At 43.4% G+C, this 20,837-nt stretch overlaps 1 protein-coding gene across 5 annotated transcripts in view; it reads right to left on the reverse strand.

Moving 5' to 3' along the window:
- vav2 (vav 2 guanine nucleotide exchange factor) overlaps window positions 1-20,837 on the reverse strand; it is a 185,267-nt gene that overhangs the window by 55,691 nt on the left and 108,739 nt on the right. For all 5 annotated transcript variants that reach the window (XR_012947835.1, XM_076079599.1, XM_076079598.1 and 2 more), the window contains exon 3: window positions 3,840-3,898. Coding sequence is in view for 4 of the 5 variants with exons in the window: in XM_076079599.1 (XP_075935714.1) it covers window positions 3,840-3,898 (59 nt within the window). In the remaining variant the exon portion in view is untranslated. The remainder of the gene's footprint in view (window positions 1-3,839; window positions 3,899-20,837) is intronic.

Genomic DNA, 20,837 nt, shown 5'->3' on the forward strand with positions numbered 1-20,837 from the left:
TCTGCTCTATATGCCTAATTTCTATGACAGAGTGCAATTTGTGTCAATTGTTTGTGACTTGTGCATTTTCTTTCCAGCAATGTAAATGAGTAAATATACAACAAACAAGAACCCCAGTTATACAGCAGCTACAGTACTGTTAGCCAAAATGGCTACACTGTAGCAACAGTACTGCTGAGCCGAGGTCGCTCGCACTCCACGACCCGGATCCCCTGAGCCCAGCGCACACACACACACACACACTAACAGCTCCGATCAGGCGTGAACTAGGACAGTGAAGCGCGAGGGAGTTGAAGGTTAGAGTGTTGGTTAGCTGAGGACAGTAAAGATAAGCGGTAGGAAGAGGGGGGGGCGGAATAACAGGACAGAGGACGGCGCAGGCTTATGCAGTAGATAAGCTGTGAGAAACACACGGTCAAGAGATGGGAACATGAGGCCTCAACACAAAGGATGGAGGATGTACTTTTGATCAGATTGATGGTTTTTACAATAAGTTGGTCACAGATAATATGAAGGATGTAGGTTTGGTTTCTGAGACACAATGAAGTTAGAGGTTCTTTAGCCAGAGCAAAAAATAAATAGAAAATAAACAATACATTTACTACTTCAATCAATACAAGTTATTGTCTTTGATTGACGTTCAATGCTTCTTTTTTTATGAGAATGCCGAGTAACAAACTGTCACGCTGTAAATCCATCAACAAATTACAGGATTTAGAGTAGTTTCTTTTATGAATGGTGTCTGCAAAGCATCGCATCAGTCGCACGAGAGGTGAAACAGAGGGCAGAAAAACACCACGAAGAAGAGGAACAATTGAAGGGAAGCTCATACAATTCAAGCGCGGATGCAGAGTCCTAAAGGAAGAGTGTGCTGCGCGTATGTACATTTGATTGCAGAGGAGCGTGCGACATGAATCACTCGTTTTCCGACCGGGGCTGGAACGCTGACAGAGTGACTGAGACACGAACTACCGATGCCCGATTACAGTGAACACACATCAAAGACGAGATCAATGGGCTTCAACAGGACGTCAATGGACATGCCTGCGGCGCGATGTTATACCGACGCAGTGAGGAACTCTCCGGCCATTATAAAACACAATGGATGGTCTGATGTGGTGTCCGTGCATACCCGATCTGACACTGTGGGGCTATTGTCTGGGCATTGAGACCTCCACGCTGGGGGGGAACCACAGCTTGACAAGATCCATTAAATCACTTTCTAGAACAGTTTCCTTTATGCGTTATGTTCTTCTCTGTTTGCTTCTTAAAAGGGACACCCCAAGCAATTAAGACATTTCACACATTAAGTTTATTCATCTGGCCTCTGCTGCTTCCATCTTAATCACCTTTTTATCTGTTTTTTTTCACAAGCCTCTCAACTTAAGTGCAAATCTCTCTGTATTATCCTCCTGAAGGTGAACTGAGACGGAGAAAGCATCCTGTGAGAGGTGGGGGTTGAAATGAAACGCATAAGCACATTGCAACGTGTTTTGAAATGACATCATCGTACCCGTGGACTCGGAGGGCCTCTCTATATGGTACACTACTTGCATGGACGGTATGGCATGTGTTTGAATGAGTTATAGGAGTTCTCAGGCCTGTACGTGGTTGACAGGGGGCTTTGAAGCGTGACAGAAGAGATCCGTCAGGTCCTTGAGACCTTTGAATGCCGCTGACCTTGCCCTGAGCAGAATTACCAAAGACGCGGGTGATGGGACCCTTTAGAAAGGCCAACTGGGGTCAGTGAGCATCCATGTTGTGGAAGTGCTCCGCTTGATATCAGCACCCTGTTCATGTTAGATCATACGGCACATGACGGTACACACGTGTGAATCCTGTAGCGAAAGCATTCAGAGACACACTATTGATCAAAGCACCACCCTGTGAACCCCAAAACCCACCGGCGGGATTGACAAGCATGTTTTCTTCAGACAATCGCCAAAACGACACCGTTTATGACAGCAAGAAGCTATAAAAACACCTTTATATTCAGATCCTCCTCTTTCTGCACGCCTTCGTACATCATGTCTATGAATCTCAAAACTTTGATGAATATCAAAGGCATGGCGGCTGTGTTATACTGCCCGAAATGCCTTTTTGAATTCTCTGTTTACTTCTAGCCATGATTGTGCTGTTTCTACAGAGGACTTCTATGTAGCAGTGAAGATCATGGCCACAGAGAGTAAAATGTGACAAGAGCAAAACAACTCCCAGGAACAGCTTGGGGTTCAGAGAGTTAAGCAATGTGTTAGACATTAACACTGAATATGCATTACTGTCAACGCCACTGAAAATCAACGCCTAACTCCGCAGCTCTTTTTATTTTCTGATCCATATATTTGCACCGTCGACTCCTAACAGATGTCTCCAACCACAGGAAGCCGCTCGCAGCATACAAGCTCAATCAAGGCAATTGCACCTTAGTGAAGGGAGTGAAACATGCAGCAACCTAAGGGACACTTTCTGAGCAAGTTACAGGGAAGAACCACGGCTAGAAGGCGAGTGAATAATGGACTTGCATTCATGTTTTTTTAGTATTTATTTGAAGTTATTACTGTACTGGTTGTACAAATTAAAATCACACAGAAGGGGGTGCACCTCTTACACCCTCATCTTACATTTAAAATGATTTTTAAAATGCAAGAAAATTAAGTTTTTCAGTCATTAAAGTATTATCTATGACTAATTATCAAGATAATAATCTATGTTAAGATCATTTTGGCTTTGCAATCCCTGTGCTGACACTTGTAGTTCAGTGTACCATTGCATTGCCTTAAATAAATGTTTCCATATTTTCAGACCAGGAGCCAAACGTGACCTCACTTAATAAAGTCGTACTGTGTACCAATCCCCCATAATGCCGTTGTGTTCTCACGTTCACCCCCAAAGCAGGGCAAGAGAGGTCAGAGTAACTCTAGGCGCTGAAAGGAATTCTGTGTTTTGCTCAAGGACACTTCAGTAGTCAGGCGCTCGAGCCTCAGTTGAAGGACAGTGTGTACGCCTTGCCGCCCACTGTGGAATCCAGGCTTGTGAAAACACAACATCTCTTTTGTGATATCCTTACATTCATACCCATCTGAGAATCCGAACTTTAATATGAAATGTACTTGTTAATTAACATTCAGATTACTGGGATTAAAGTGTCTCAGGATCAGAAAGAGGGATTCATGCTGATGTCAAATGAGCCTCGACTTTGACACCTCACAGCAAAGCGGTCGGCGTGGACGGGCCGCGAATCAGCCGTCAGTCAGCAGGTTGTGTTGTCTTTATTAATGGCGAGGGACCTGTGCTCTGTCTCCCTCTGTCACTCACCCTCACTCTTCCCTTCACTTCCTGCCGTGGCTCCTAATGGGCGCGCTACATCTACTCATTACTCAGACGGATGAAATGGCTTTTTATGTGGCGCCGGTGAGCCACCGCGCTCCGAGCGGATTGAGCACATGAAGAGAAATCAGGAGCCCATTCCGGGCTTGATAAAGCAGTGCGAGGGATTCTCTCAGCATCACCATTATGCCTGAGAAATGACTGGCCCCTGCATACAATTTAGTACTCAGACTCAGAGAGCACTGTAATAGATTTTGCGCGACGGATGGAAATGTGTTGTGCAGTTATTTTGTTCCCTGAAAGACAACAGTGGCTAAAAGATGCAGCTAATTGCCTAAAAATGTAAATTGACTTATAAATGAGCAGCAGATGTTAACGGCCACCTCCATCTTAATACAGGCCTACAAGCGTGTGTGAAATGCGTTCATCCAAACGGTTTCTTTGCCACCGATCCCCTCGAGTGCTTCGGCTGTTCAAATGATGAATGAGAGAGTTACAAATGAGACACATACCTGATGCCTTTGATTTGTGCGATGCTGTGGTGGGAGATCCGTGACAGAGAGGAGATTACCTGAAATAAACAGAGAGATAAACAGACATGTCAAAATGTAATTCTGTATTGGTCATCCTTTTATTCCAAACAATGTATTTCAGGTTGCTTCTGCCTGTTTTATTGATACTCTTATATAATTTCTAAGGCACACTCCGGGATTACTACACTTTCAGACAAAACAAACAAAATAGTAAAAAAAAATATTTAAAAAAACAGTCAGCAACAAAGTAATACAAAGTTAAGCAAACAAAGGCAGCAATCAATTCTAACAGTAACTAAAAAATAAACCATCATAAATCAGCAGTAGTCAGTAGAGGTTCTTGGGGGCCCCTCCTATTCAACCTTTACTTGCTTCCTCTTGGTAACATTCTGCAGAACCATAAGGTTGCTTATTATTCCTATGCAGATCACCCAGATCTATCTAGCTCTCTCACCAGATGACTTTGGTCCTCCAGACTCGCAGAGGCCTCGAGAATGCAACAACATTTTCCTCAGTTAAACAACGGAAAAAAAACGAAATAATTATTTTCGGGCAATAAAAAATAAACACTGTAAAAGAAACTAAAAGCAACAAAACGATAACAAGTAATATATTCCAGAGGGAGAGCCATTATCAAGCTGCTTTATATGTGCTACCAGTTAAAAGAAGAAAATGCTCATTTCAGTTGAACACTCACCGTTCTTCAAGGGGCCTTTATTGAACAGTACATTTCTTCCTCAACCCCTCCCAGGCGTATAACGTACCACAAAGGCCTGCGTGACAACATATTGCAGGCCACCATGCTAATGGTGACATTCAAAGACATGCGGAGCAGTCACAGATGGACGGGTACTAATTTGGTTATATTACACACCAACACATGGCCACTAATTTCCCCTATTGTACTTGTTTTCTATAGTTTGTTAACCTCCATACTTTCCCGTTCTCCTTTTTTTGTTTTTTAGTAGAAGAAGGTCAAATGTGCTTTCATTTACGGATTTAACGCTGCTCGTGAGTCACACGCAAGTGGGCTTATGGCTGTGGACTATAGACGGTGTGCTTTGCAGGGTCTACAGAGGCTAGTTCAGGAAGATGAGGAAACCACCATCGCACTCACACTCACTCACACACAATCCCCCGTCTCCTACGCCTCATTACCCACTTCCTGCGGTGTATTTGGGCTTGCGACGCCGTGGCAATGCCAGATGTCCCCGCGACAGGGCGGAGCAAATTGTTATCTCAACCCTCTCGTCCTCGGCAGGTGTGTCATCATCTGCAGCCTCTCGTCAAACTCCCTCTTGTCTAAACACACAATGCACACATCTCCGCTCTTACGGCACTCCACATTGAAGAAGAGCTGATGGCCGGTGGGAAGAGCACACCACCACTTTGGGACTTGCGTTGAAGCGCTTTTGACCAAAACCTTTAAACTCTCTCTATTCATGCCGATCTCATGTTTAACATAATGAGTTGTGTGAGAGTGGAGGGATTACGTGGGGCGCTGCTATGGAGTACTATGCATACATCACATTCATTTACATCTGACCACTCAACTGGGGGAAACCTCGACGGGGCTATTGCTCATCAGGATGATGAGAGGTTATCCCTCTATGTCGCTAAAGACCCATGTAATGGACAGTCATGTTCACGCTTTAGGGGCCGGTCTACCATTTCACTCCTCCTTGACATGTATCTTAACAGACTTTTTGAGATAGAGAACAAAAAGGAAAGAGAGACAGACAAAGAGGGAGAGGTGAGCGGAGGAGAGGAGATTGCTAATTTAGCTCAATGTCTGTTTAGCCAATGGTTAGGGTGTTTAATAAATCACTGCGGGTAAAGCCATTGTGCAGCTGGGTGGCATGCAGCCCACGTGGCCACGCTGCAGGGAGGATTCACTTATGGCACACTGCCCCAGTATCATTAGCTCCATCTTATTTGGTCTTATTAGCCTACATTGTCTTTGTGGAAGGGTAACAGACGGCATAAATCAAATCATAAAACGTGAACAGCTGGCTGGACGGATGGATACAGTAGGTGGATAAATTCAGAATTTAATCGCAATCAATATTTAATGCGAGTAGTGAGATCAGCTGGCTTCAGCCAGGTTCGTCCGGGTTCAAAGGAAAAGCCGAGCTGTTGGCCTCGAGCCAGAGAGGTCACAGCGTGCACGGCCCGGGGAGACAAGCCATCAACGTGCCAACACTGAGCATGCTGGCGTGACGTGCACACATCACTCAGTGAAGTCTATTAGTATTGAACCTCCAAGTTTCCTGAACATTAAGGAATTTGTTCTTGTTTTTTAGTTCATGTTAAGAGTCGCACGCCATGAAAAGCTATGTCTCAATGCTGGGAGTGCTGTTCGTGATGCCCTCTGGCTTGGAAGAGGAAATGCTAATTTGCAATCTGTTTTCAAGGCAGCCGAGGAAGTAAAAGATCTGCTCTCGCATTGTGACAAGTTGATAACAGCATTTCATATTTATATATTTATGCTATTGTGTGTAGAGCTATTTCGCTACAGACAAAACACAGGAACAGAGGGTATAATTTGATTTCATTAAACCACATGAAGGAGTACTCCACCAAAGAGCGAAATAGAAGTGCCGCCCTTCAGGGCCTAGAGGGGGCGAGTGATACGTAGATCACAAGAAGATCTTCAGCGGAGTATCCCTTTAAGTGCTGACCTTTTTTTTGTGGAGCCTGCATCTTTTATCGGTTTCAAAATGCCACTCCTCTGTCTCAAAGGTGGCCTATCTGCCTGATTGTGCTTTCCTCTCTCTCTCTTCACCCTCTTCTCATCCTTTGGTTCGGCCAAAGCCTTTGAGTCTCCACACATTATTAATTTCCCTCTCATCTGGTACTCCCCGGGGGGTCTTAAATCAGGGGGCTGGCCAGAGAATAAAGCTTCTTCCACCCCTCTAGGAATATGGAAAAAGACAAGTCACATGATGGAGTGATAGCTTAGATTTATAAAGCCCCAAACCAATATCGTATCTTAATCAGCGCTCTGCAGCCCCCGGGCATCCCCTTACCCACATCTGACCCTTTCTGTCAGTCAGGAGGACAGAACTGGAGACACATGTAAAGTCAGACAGATCCACTGATGCTTGCAGTTTTTGCATGAGACTGACATGCAACATTTACGATCCATCTACTGCATGTACAAGTTTCTACGCACATGTGCAAGTGTGTGTGTGTGTGTGAGCAGGGAGGAAGATAGCATCTATGGAATAACTGTGTTTGCAAACACACGCCACCCTTACACGTCTCCAAACTCGCCACATGTGGCCCCAGCTGGGGGCCAAGCGAGGCCTCAGGTGCACACACACACACACACACACACACACACACACACACACACACCCTGCAGCCAATCCGAAGCCCTACAGGCCCACGTTACCCCTGGCAACGGGGCTCGACTGAATATGCACGGTCATCAAATGCGAGTGGAATCAAATGAAACCTGCAGCCATATGCTGTTAACAGTAGGAGGGCGGGGCAGGGATTCCATTATATCTGAAAACATGCAAAAGAGGACTGTTGACAGTTCATCACACACCGTCAATCCTGTTTACATGTGATGCATTCACGGCACGATTACACCTCGCACCGCAGATCAATGCATGTGATGGAAGTCATCCAACAAAGAGGCCGAATTAATGAAAGATTCACCACATTACTGTTATGCTCTCGTTCCCTTATCTCTCTCTCCCTCTCTCACTCTCTCTCTGGGCTCTTCCTCCAACAACTGGCTCCCTGATAGTGTGAGATATTTATGAAGTATTCACACGTTGATAGGACAGCATTGCTCTGCTTATGCCAGCGTGGTAGGCACGAAGCAAAAGGGACACCGAGTGGGAGAAGCGAGAACAGATGGCTGAGTGGGAACCCTGCGTGCCCAACATCAATAATAGACGGACAGAGGAGGGACGGCTGAGCCCGCCCCCGCGTGTGTGTGTGTGTGTGTGTGTCCCACTGTCCTACTGCCTCCGGGAGTTTCTGTCTTTTACAAGCCTCCTCTTATTCTCCGTCTTTTTTTTCTTTTTTTGTTCTTTGAGTTTAGCATTTTTCCCCCCCTTTCTTTTTCTGTATTACGCACACATTTGAAACGCACCCTTGTCTAAAATATTGCACGTACAATAAAGCAAAAATGCTCCATCTATAGAGGTTTATGCACATAACTTAATTGACACCCTGAGGGAATTTATTCAAATTATTCAACCTGTATTCAAAACAAATTAGTTTGCGCTGGTTTGAAACGGGACTCTGTGTGAAGTGTTGCAAAAAAAGCAAAACAAAATAAATAGATACATAAATAAATAACTTTAGGACAAACGTTAAAACGTGCAAAACTGCAACGGAAATAAATAAAAAAATCTTAATAAATATGGTGAACAGGGAAAAAGAGTCAAACCAGCCATGAATGATGTGAATAAAACATTACTGGATAAAAGCCTCACTGACATTAAAGACACACTTATCAATAGTCATAAACCTAAGAGTGGTGCTTTATATATGAATATTGTTGATATTTGAAGAAATAATAAACACAATTCTAATATTAATCAATAACATAACTAGAAAACATTATGATAGAAGTGGAAACACAGCGCAAACCCTCATGTCATGGGATGTGTTGGAGTGCACACACCTCGCCTCTGACCCACTGTGAGCAGGGAAACCACATGAACGACCGCCGTTAGTCTCCCAGCATAAGCTCATGTTGAAGTTGCTGAATGCCATCAGGAGGAGCAGGGCCCGCGCAAATCCTGATTGCAGTCAGATTGGCACCTGCCACATTGCACTAAATCCCCCCTCAAAGCAGACCTTCCAGCTGCTTGATTACAGGGGATTTTCAACCGCGTATGTCCAGACAAGAAAAGCCTCCGGGTTGGCCTGAGGGCCGGAGAGCGTGCCACTGCTGACCCAAAGACACCAGCTACCATCAGTGCCAGGCAAAAGATGGCTGTGCGCCTACAGAGAGCACTCAGCCCACACACGAGATGCACAGAGTCACTACTGATTGGAATTGTGGGTTAGCTTAACATCATGACACATGGTACTAGAGGTGTGAAGGGAAAAAAAAGTTAGGCATGCATTTCCTACAACCATCAATATGAATTATCGATGTGAATGTGTGCAAATCCATCTCAGGGCTTATTTAGCTTTAGGACCTCGGACATTGATTTGATCTGAACCTGTGCTCCTTGGAGGAAAAAAGGGCAACCGTGGCTAATATGTGCAAATCGTACTCCATAGATCGCGTCAGCCTAGTCAACACCTGCCAATGCGCTGCAGCCGTGTCCATGACCTGTCCCATTTCACGCTAAATCAACATACATGGGTTTGCTCACTAATGCGTGACTGCCAAGGGTGTTGGTATATGCGTGCATCACGGCACGCACCCAGTCGGAACGCGTTCACATGTGCTGTGCACGAGCGTACGCTCTTCTTACACACAGGCATATACGCACAAAGACACACACACACTTAGATCAATGGAGCACCAGTATGTGGAGCATGCAATATTGGTAAAGAGACAGTTTGTGGGAGAGATGGGGCTTAAGAGAACTTATCCAGGTGTCTAAAGGTCTAGATAAGAGGATGAAGATGAGAAAAAAATTGCAAAAAAACAACCATATGTGAAACCTGCAGGCCAGGCAGTGCATCACCAAAGCAGATACCAATTTGACCTCAGTCATTTACTGCAAAGGATGTGACTCCATATATTTAATGAGATGATTTTGGTAACCAGTCCAAAATATTACTCCAAATCCCTGAATCTCATCTCGCGTGGCTTTTAAACACCCTCAAACTAAAGCTGAAATCCAGCGCTTAAAGCTCAAATTGATTATTTGATTTCACATCCATTGTGCTGGAGTTCAGAGTCAAAACAACCTAAAACATCTTATTACGGTGTGACTGCACCGTAAACTGAACAGCAGGCTATGCCATGGATTTACTCTCTTCGTGCTCGGCAATTCATGTCACCATAAACCAAGCTAAATGGCAGGAACGCAGTGTGAATCGCTCTGCGTTACCGCTGAGGAAATCTACATTTAAGCCGTCTGAGCCGAGCAGCATTAATAATCCTCGTACATTAGCACAGATCAAACAACGACGGCTCGAATGGATGCCGCCTCGTTTCGGCAGTGGCGGTGATCAGATCCGTTACGATTGTTGTGCTCACAGTTTATATGTTGCAAAGCCAGTCCATTCATAATGAATGAGGAGGCGTTGTGTGGAGAGTATCGTCCGCGCTGTTCGGGCCTGAGGCTGAGCAAGAGGGCGGGAGGTTTTAGGGGTGATGGGGTGGGCGAGGGGAACTCACAGGCATCTGGTGACTCAGCAGAGGGAGTCGGACGGTGCTCCCTCCACCGAGGTGGGCTCTGCTGAGCGGGAACAAAACAAAGTTCTCGCTACGGCAATTTTGATAAGTCGTTTATTTATGGGTTAGAAAAGGTCAAATATGTGCTGTTTAATACTAAGTGGTGCATCTTTTGATCTTAGACTGTTTCTCACAAAACAAACATTTTTTTTTACAAGGTTACGAGGTTAACATGTATTTAACTGACAAAATAATCATTGCACAAATCGGTTCATAACTGGCATCGCATACAAGGTTGAATGTGTTGATCCAACATGAAGAGTTGAAGGGTTTTTGTGAGAGCCCCCTAACAACAGGTTTCAAAAGCAATTTCTTGAAGATTGGCGAGAGGAGAAGGTGAGAGTTCAATGAAATGTTACTGAAAGGCTCGGGTGTTGCTGCGATGTGATAAACGTGTGGCCGAGAGGAAGCCGAGAGGAGCCCACAGGGTTCAATCACAGAGGTGAGGTAAATAAACCCCTCTCACATTTCAGTCCACCCCCTTGATTTCATCCCGCGGGGCAATACCGTACGGCGCATGAGCCGACTAGAGGGGCGTCACGGCGAGCGCGGTGGCAGCGGGAAAAGCTCTGCAAATCACGGACGACGCCCGCACTCACACGTATGTGAACAAAACAGCTCTTTAGGGACACGGTGGCAGCTGGCAAAACAGCAAACAGTGTGAACAAGTGATGTAGAACAACACCCCCCCCCCCCTTCCCCCATGTAGAGGAATTCTTGAGCCAAACTGAGCTGATGCCTTTCACAGAAACGCAGAGGCTGAACACAGAGCATGAAACGATCTCGCAATGGGCTGAAAATGCAACTGTGATTGAAAGTGAGGGCTGAGCCAACAAAAACACAAAGAAAAGAAAAAAGAAAAGAAAAATCACAAATGGGTAAAATTCATCTGCGAGGTGAATGTTCATTATAAAGCCATTACAAAGGTGGGGGGGGGGGGGGGGGTTATCACTTAGAGGGTGTCTCTGGTCTTTGGCTGCAGGTTACCCTGCTGTTAGAAATGAGCCGAGATCAGACACACAATCTGTCAGTTGCTGCTTCTCCAACAGAACAGCGTGGCAATTTCTTGCACTATCACGATCTCAACACACTGCTGAGCAAAAGAAAAACTCCTGTAAAGTTCCTGTAAGTGCTGAAAGGGCTCCACTAAAACAAAAATAGAAGGAGGAAATGAGAAAATGTGTGTGTGCGCACATGCATGGGTGTAACGATCTGTGACTGCATGCGTGTTTTGGTTGGCCCAGTTCTTCTTTTTTTTTTTTTTTTTGTTTGTGCCTCTTCCCAAACATGTGTTTTGACATTCCCATGCCAGAAGGGTGTCGTGTCATGTTATAAAATCTTTGATCAGCTGTTACGAACCGTTCAAACTGCTGGACCGTCCTTGACATTTTAATCGGCGGCACGTGCAAAGGCCCGCGCGGGGCAATCTATGACAAAATGCGTCATTTTAATGCCATTTGTGGTTGAGTTGAAACGCAAAATACAAACAGCTAGGAAAGACGCTCGCAGGCAACTTTTGTGCAGTGAAGCAAAAGTGTGTCAGTTAGGTCTGATCTGGAATCCAAAATGTCTGTGATGGGGCTCAATGCTCTATTGCTCTACGAAGAAACCTGGATCACTGGATTAGAACTTGATCAATACAGAAGCAAGGTAAAACCGTCCCAAATATGGGGTCATCAGCGATACTGATGTATGTTGGCAGATATGCAATGACAAAAAAAACTTGCAACTGGATGCTTTGTTGGCAGAATTCTTATGAATTCACAGTTTATTTTTAGCAATGCTAGTGTCAGGGCTTTAGGCATGAAATTGTTGGTATGTCATACAGTTTGATGGTCAGTCCACCACTATGATTGAATGGATTGCCATGAAATGATGTATCGACATGCATGGTCTCCAGAGGATGAAGCCTACAGATTTTGGTAATTCCCCTGATTTCCTTCTGTAGCTCTACCAGCAGGTCATGGTTTTAACTCATCCTGTGATATATTTCAACATCTACTGGATTGGACTGTCCCAACATTCTGCACGGGCATTCATGGTTGCCAGATGATGTACCCTATTTACTTTGGTAATCCCGTGACTTTTCCTCTAGCGCCACCGTGTTGACATCGGTGGTTTTGTAAAATGTCTCGACAATTATTAGATAGATTGCCATATGACACTCATCAGCATCGATAAAGCGCAGGGGGCCTTGAGACGATCGCCGCCCACAGCATCTTTGGACCCCCCATATTGGACAAAAGGCAAAGATGGGAGGTTAGCTAACCCAGCTATAGGACCGAAGGCTATTTCACTGTACAGCATGCTCGTAGAGCCCAAACAATGATTTTGTTGCAGCTGTTTACCTTCCTGCTGATGCAATTCATACAGGATTCATACACATCTGTTTCGTTATGTTCTTCTTGTGAAGCAAATCAGCTACAACTGCACTTTGTTGAGCAACGCTGTGTTGCATAATGACAACAAATGATCATTGAATAATTGAACTGTTCACCTCTTTGTCTCTGGTTCTATACATATATGTATATGCACATGAGGCATGAGTGTCCTGTCAGATGCATATTTGTACAAATGTGAGTGCATACCTTGCATCATGTCGGTCCGCGGATCTCCTGGTGTTGCAGCATTAAAATTTTTTTAGGCCTATAATTTGTTTCGTCTGCTATCTGTTTGCAGAGCAGTTACGGTCATGTTGCTGTACAGCACAACACCGTCTGGCTCACATCTCAACAGCAAACAGCTGCTGTCGACAGACAATCCATTAGTTATCACACGCGCCTATGCTCCTCGTTTTTAACACAGCAAGAAAACTGTTGTTACCACAAGCACGAAAATGTGAAAATAAAAGAGAGTTATGATTTAGGTCAAGTATGCACAAGTCCAATATTTAGAGGGAAAGAAAGCAATGTAATAATGATAAAGTAACCGATTAAAAATAGTTTTTTGTCACTCCACCTTATGCCAAAAGGAAACGTGATAGTTGGGAGAGATGCAAGCTAAACAAACCATCTCTCTCTCAGGTGTTCCGCAGCTTTTGCAACGCAGAGATAGATAGAAAAACAGGCTCTAATTGAGAAGCCTGCAGTTCAACAGAGGGCATTGAGCATCTAACCTAGAGGGAGTGATTCTAACATTATTTCCTCTATAAAGGTCCTGTGTGGAGGATCTAGCGGTGAGGTCGGAGACTGCAGCCAGCTGAAAAACTCCTCCGCTCGCCCAAGCGTGTCAGAGATGTAAGGTGGCCCTTCAGGTAACATTAAAAAAAGCAAAAGGCCCTCTCTAGAGTACCGCTTCTCTTTGCAAGGTTGTACCAACCTCATCATACCACAGATGCCGCTGTTAAACGCTGCGGTAAAGTGAGCCACAGAGTACCTATTAGAGCCTTTTATACTGTAATGGACTCTCCATCCATCCATCCATATCCGCTTTTCATTTAAGTTCTGAAAATATCACAGAAAGAACATGAAAGAGAACATGTATATGCATCATTCAGGTCCGTCGCCTCACCCGCAGGCCATCCATCCCATAATAACCTCTCTGGAAGGTATCTTAGAAGCAACACACTTCAGATGGAGGCTGGCATCACCACGGTTTTGCACTCCACAGTTTTTTTTCTCATAATGTTACGACTATAATCTCTCAAATGTATCGTTTTTTTTCTCTCGTAAATTTGCCACTTTAATCTTAGAGAATATCCAAGTTTTTATTTCTCTAATTTCTAAATTGGCCTTATCACGCCCTCGCACATTATACAGTAATGAAAACATAGTTCTGCTAATAGACCCCACCTAAATCCTAAAAGATTAGTGATACATTGAATATGAATATGTTTCCTAGTTGACAAAAGAATGAAGCCATTTTTCTATTGTTTGGGTATTTTAACGTGGCCAAACGACTTTTCTTTTTTTTTTTAATGGTTTCCGATTTATCTGCACGAGTGTGTGCATCAGAGATGATCCCTCACACAGAGCTGTTACTGGGGGCGTGTGGTGACACAAGGGTTTAAGGCTTTGGAGCAGGTTGTGACGATAAGGACAGACTGAGGATCATGGGATGATTCCTCATGATGTGGTGGAACTGGAATGATGAGGCCAATACTTCCACATAGTCCTTATCAAACAAAGGCACCTGAGCCTGTATGTGTGTGTGTGTGTGTGTGTGTGTGTGTGTGTGTGTGTGTGTGTGTGTGTGTGTGTGTGTGTGTGTGTGTGTGATTGATGTGTGGGACTGGGGAACATGATGGTCCAGCACATGTCTGTCTGACAGAGAGCACTGAGAGAATGAATGGGATTAGACCAACATGCGTAATCCAGCTGGCCTGTGGGAGGAAGGTCTACCCACAACACACTGCAGGAGGAGATAAGGAAGTTGGGGGGGGGGTAAACCATCAAAAGCTTATTTCAAATCAGAATTCAACCAATGTGACATGAAGTCTACTCATTATGGAGAGTACTACTCAGCCTGTCTGAGAGAAATAACCCTGATGATATCGGTGCAATGACGTTAAAAGATGTGGGACTAATGAAAAGACACTAATGGTTGCATTATGGGAAATGTAGGATCCGACAGTTTTGAAGCTATGGACAATGAATAAATAAATCTATTTAGGAATTTGGTTATTTAAGAACGGAATTCTACAAATTAAATCAAACATGTGATTATTTTGCGAGTCACAGCCTTGGCCTTCTAAATCATCACTTATGGTCTCAGGTTACATGACTTTAACTTCAGATACACATCATCTTAAATGTGACGTTATGAATGCAGTGAACATTAAAAACATCGTTTATCGTCAAGTGTCTGTCTATAGGTTTTCCATATATGTATACACATGCAAAATCATGTTGAAATGCATGTGCGCAAACCCACGTTTTATTCCACACGATACAACCGCATGTGCATGCCAACGTACTGAACATGTGCACACATGCACGCATACTTGTCCACAGAGGGGTGAGATAACAAACATCACAGCGTAGCATCTGCCAGCTGCGACTAGAGTCCGACAGCTTTCTTGCTGTGCTCTGTAGCCTCTCGTGCAATAACTCCATCGTCTTCTCTCTCGAACTCCAGGTGATGTGATGTGTTCACTGCTGAATCAGTTTGACATCCTAGATATACTTCCATCAAACCCACACTGTACACTCTTCTGGCTGCTTCTCTCTGACATCGCTTTTTAATAATATTTATTCAGGGAGTGCATTTTAGTGGTATGGTATGCATGATAACTGACAGCTTGGTCGAGTAGCAGCAGGGGGGCGGAGCTTAGCGAAGGGTCAATATTCCCACACGGAAGCTTTTTATTACCACCATTGATATTTCACGATCAGCCAACATAACATGAAGAGATACATTTCTGACTAGCATGTTTATATGCACATGCCTGCAGTGAGCGCTGATGCACAATAATCTGACTTAAAGCCCCTCACGAGTGTGCAGCTTATTGGTGTCCTTTTTCATCCACAAGCAGAAGACTTTCCCTGGTCTGAATGTAAGTCCCGGTCCCCGGTCTATAGAGAAGAAGTATTTGTGGAAGATGAATCCTACAGAGACCCAACGGTGCTTTATACTCCGACTGGGTATACAGAGATACAGATGATCTATTTTCCCACTCCGTCTTCTGGACTCAGCCAACGTTCTCTTCTCTCTAAAACCCTTATCAAGCAACACAATGTTTACCCAGTGGGAGAGATGCATGTCGCCATAGCTACCTTTATATTCATCTTCAGAAAGTCGAGTGGTATTCATAGCAGCTTCGGGGAGAGAGGATAAGCCGGGACCCCTGGCATCCAAAACATGACGTCATTTGAAAAAGGATAAAGCTTTTATTGCATTCATTACCACAGCATATCTTGACGCCTCAACAATACAGCTTTGCTCTTAGTTTTGTATGTATATTGGGAGGCAACGTTGTAAATACCATTCCTCTATGACATTACTTTATTTTCCTTTGAATTATTACACCGTATAAAAAGTACATTTGTGAGACATGCTAAAACAAGTGCTGAGTGAGAGAAAAAGAGAGCAGCAGGGTGAGAAAAGGGGAAGGAACTTACGATAGCCCGGTGTGATAGATGCCTTTAGTGGAGCAGTGAAGGAAACACAGTGGCTTCTGACCAGAGGGCTCTTCTGATTGGCCAGCAGGATGTTTCCATGGGAGCAGTGAAAGTGACAACTGAACAAAGGGCCTCCATTACAGGGCATGTCCCCTTTCACTATGCTTCTATTAGGGCTCTGGCTGTGGGACACCTTTTGCTGCTGACTGATGAAGAGGAGCACAAGGCAACAGGGAGCGATCTGAACTGTCAAGGCAGGATTCTTTCACTGCTGCGCCTAAAATGATATCAGAAGCAAAAATTGATAAAGTGGAGGTTGAGTGGTTGTTGCTCGAGGGTACAAAGTGCTTGTTTGCTTTTTTTCTCACACAAAATGTAGATGTTCAGTTTTAAAAGTTTGGATTCTTTCACAAATATTTGAAGTAAATTTAATTCAGTAGAATATAGAAATAATCTATATAATAATAAAAAAATTGAAAAAGACAGAGAGAGAGACAGAGAGAGAATGAACTATCAAATTTGATTCCTCAAAAATGCAGAAGTCTTTTCAATCTGAACTAGATGCGTCTACCCATGAATCCCAATCACTCGTTAATTGGAAGCGCTTTCATTGGAACTTAATTATCATGAATTACGCCATATTACTCAATGGAGGACATAATCATAATCCTTCAGACTTTAATGACTTTGCAGAAGAGGGAACTACAAAGGAAGATTGCAATGTGGAACTGAATAAAAATCCTTGATGGGGGGGGCCTACAATTCTGTGCCAAGAGAAGTGCCAATTAGAGTCCCACAAAGAGCTGACAAATGGAATAAGATCTGTCAATGAGCTAACCGAAAGAGGGCCGCGCAAGAACCTAAAAGAGTGCTGATTGATTTGAACCAAACAAGACACCATAGTCAACAAGAGAGGAAGAAAAAAGTCTAATATGCATTGTTTCAGCCATTGATTGGCTCCAATTTCAAAAGAATAAAAGTCAAAATGAGTGACCAAATGTATCAATAAGAGGGAAAGATAACCTTTATAATGTGTCTAATAAATTGGAGACTTGTGGAGTCATTCATCAAGTCCACAAACATGCTTCAATATTCAAAGATTTCTTCAAGAATTTACGCTGCTGGCAAGTCATGAATAAAGTCTGCCGTTTGCAAGGACACCACAGTAAATGTAATGAAAACGACAGATTGAATATGAAAACCGCCTTATTGCAGCTCAAGGCTTTAGACATCCCTGAATATCCACACAAACAATCTTCCTTACCTCACCTTTACATTATTCATGAGCTCAGAGGATCAAGGCAATACAGTGCGTCAGCCTCGTGGCTGCATATGGCTCCGTATAAAGGGATGTGGGGATCCATAGACCACAGACACTAACCACATACATCACATGGACCTTCATTGTGCGCCTGTCTGTGGGTCAGCTGTACATGAATTCTTCACTTGTGAATGCATTTGTGAAAAAGCTCTGTACTTGTCGAATGCAACAGGACTGACGTGGGCTGTCCACAAGTGTGAAGAATGTGTCAATCAAAGTCAGGAGGATCAGCGAAGGACTCACAGTTACTGAGTCTCTGTGCATCCTATCTGCCCGGGAGCTGTTTCACCATCACACAACGCTAACTGAAGATACAATAGATGACGTATATAATACCGTGTGCACATTACTGATGGAACTGCTTTGGATTAAATACAAATGATGATAAACTTTTCCTCTACTAAGTCGGTTATTTTTAGGTGAAAATTGTTACAAAATACACAAATGAATCTGAGGTTTAACATACTGCAGGCAGGGCACACACAACTGAGATATTCATCTATCAATCAATCAATGAAATAATGATTAAAACAACCTAAAAAAACCAACAGATTTTGTTTGCAAAATGCAAGTAGCTTTAGCTGGTTTACAACTGAAACAGGGAGTCATCTATGAGTGCCAATGTACCAACCAGAAAACCAACCAACCAACCAACCAACCAAAACCTAATCAAAAACCAACCAACCAACTAAAACCTAATCAAAAACCAACCAACCAACTAAAAAACCAGCCAGCCAAAAACCAACTAACCAATAAGAAAACAACCAAAAACCCACCAACCAACCAGACAACCAATCTACCAACCAAAAACCAACTAAAGTAGCTAAAACAATAGGGTGATAGGTTGAACAACAGCTGGATATTACGACAGGTTAATGGCTCAAGCCATTTTGATGATTTTTAACATAAATCTAGAGCTGCAACAATGTATCTATTAGGTTTCAACTACTAAATCAATTGCCTACATGTCAACTATTAACTCAATCACAAACTATTTTGATAATGGATGAATTGGTTTGAGTACATTTTTAAGAAAAAATAAAAAGTCTAAATTCTCTGATTTCAGCTTCATCAATGTGAATATGTTCTGGTCTCCTCTCAGTAGACTGGATATCATTGAGCGGTGGAAAAAACAAGACAATTGAGGATGTCATCTTGGGGTTTGGAACACTGATCAACATTGTTAACCATTTTATAATATTTTATAGACCATACAACTGATCGTTAGATTCATCGACCATGAAAATAATAGTAAGTTGCAGCCCTTCATATAACTATACTAGACTCATATTGTATAGTAACCATAGAACCACATCTTTACATAATGACGCATGTGCACATTCTGAGGCGAAACGTCCAATAAAACGTCCATGTGTCATGACGGTTGTGACAAAGCAGTGTTGTAGAATGGTGAAACAGGACCTTGAAGTGAGTGGTCCGCAAAGAAATATGTTCCTCAATGCAAACAAATAAATTGAAGGTTCCTAACAAATGTTTTACCCATGTTGCGCGTTTTCTGAGTTAGTGATACAAAAATGCTTTTTATGCAAAATTAAAATAGAACAATTTTAAAATGAGTGTTTGTGATGTTAGATAAAACTGGAACAGTGCATAACAAAATGCATAGCATGCAACGATATCAAACTAAATCATTCACTCGGATCCCTTTTGACCCATCGTGTGCGTCAGCGGGTTAACAAGCAGAGTTTAGTAAAGGCTCAAGGGAATAAATCAACTCTGAAACTTGATCTCTCTGATGCGTTAGTGGGCTGTACGGCCCATACAGTATGTGTGAGAACAAGTGTTTCCATCTGCGCCTACAGATGGGCATGTTCACATGCTGTGCCTCGGTGTACATGTGTGCTGCAAACACACACACACACAGACAAACGGATGCACAAATGCATTGAACCTGACGTGTGTGTGTGTGTGTATATGGGATGTAATGTGCATCAGAGCGAGAGGCAATTTAGCAATTAAGTCAAGTCTACATACTTTGTCTTAGCTGATCATTCACAGGTTTACCAATCACACAGTGACACATGGTGGTGCCACCACATCCTCACATTCAGTCAGAAGAAGAGGGGGAGGGAATCTTTTCTCGCAGTCTAACACGTGCCTGGCAGACACGCGAGGAAGTTGGAAAGTGTGAAATGAGCCGGGGGTTTGTGGGGAGGGGAAAGATATGCCAAGTCCGACATCATCTATCAGATTGCTGGAGCGGTGTGACATACCATGGACAGAGTGTGCAATGTCTTAGAGGCTTCTGACAATGGGGTTGTGTATTCTTGTTTGGTTGTTGCACTACTGGAAAGTTGATTTTTGACTGTAAAGGATTTAACCATTAAAAAAAAGAATTTAAATCAAGTTTCTATCTGTGTTTTATGAAAATCATGAATACATGATCAAGCTCAACATTACACTTTGGGTTTCCCACAAAGTGATGCTGCTTTCTGCTGCAGCACACTCATCCCCTCAGTTTACAGTTTAGACATCCACCTGTTCAAACAAAGCTGTTGTGAGAAAAAAAAATGGTGAGAAAAAGGAAATGAGCTGCTCATTAGTCACCACAGTCCCTCAAACGTAGTAAAAAAAACTACAGGGTTTTAGATACCAATGCCATTTAAAAAAAATAGAAATTAAAATAAGGATTCTCTGTTTAAATTCCTCATGTATGAAAGGTATGGTACCATCAGTTCTAGATTCGCAGTTTGGCAACGGAACGTGTGACCTGACAGGAAACCCTCACCCCCAATCACACTGTGGAGGCAAAGACATGAAAAAAAGAGGAGAGAGGGGAAGTAACTACTGTATCACACCAGGGGGGCATTCACAGCATGCTAATGAGGATCAAAAGTGTGATGTGTGTGTGTGCGTGTGTGTGTATATCAATTGAAGTGTCACCCCAGACTTTTTCAAAGACTTCGGGGGTAGGCCCCGGATCTCTACTGACCCCGGAATCACCCCTGTTGTTCAGGGTGACGGAGAGGTTACAGGAGCGTTAGCAAGGCTGACAGACTGAACCTCACACGTGCTGCACATCAATAACAACTCGGGGTGGGGAACTCACTGCGTTCATGTCGCATCATTAAGGCTGTAAAAGTCAAGCAGCCGAGTAGGAAAAAATAAAATAAAAAATCACATCTGTCCTCTAGCTTGCTGTAATTAAGAGTCTGAGACATGGGAGATTTATGCCAACTATGCAATATCCT

Source organism: Anarhichas minor, unplaced genomic scaffold (genome assembly GCF_050575085.1).
Source record: "Anarhichas minor isolate MPS153535 unplaced genomic scaffold, ASM5057508v1 ptg000073l, whole genome shotgun sequence".
Lineage (NCBI taxonomy): Eukaryota > Metazoa > Chordata > Actinopteri > Perciformes > Anarhichadidae > Anarhichas > Anarhichas minor.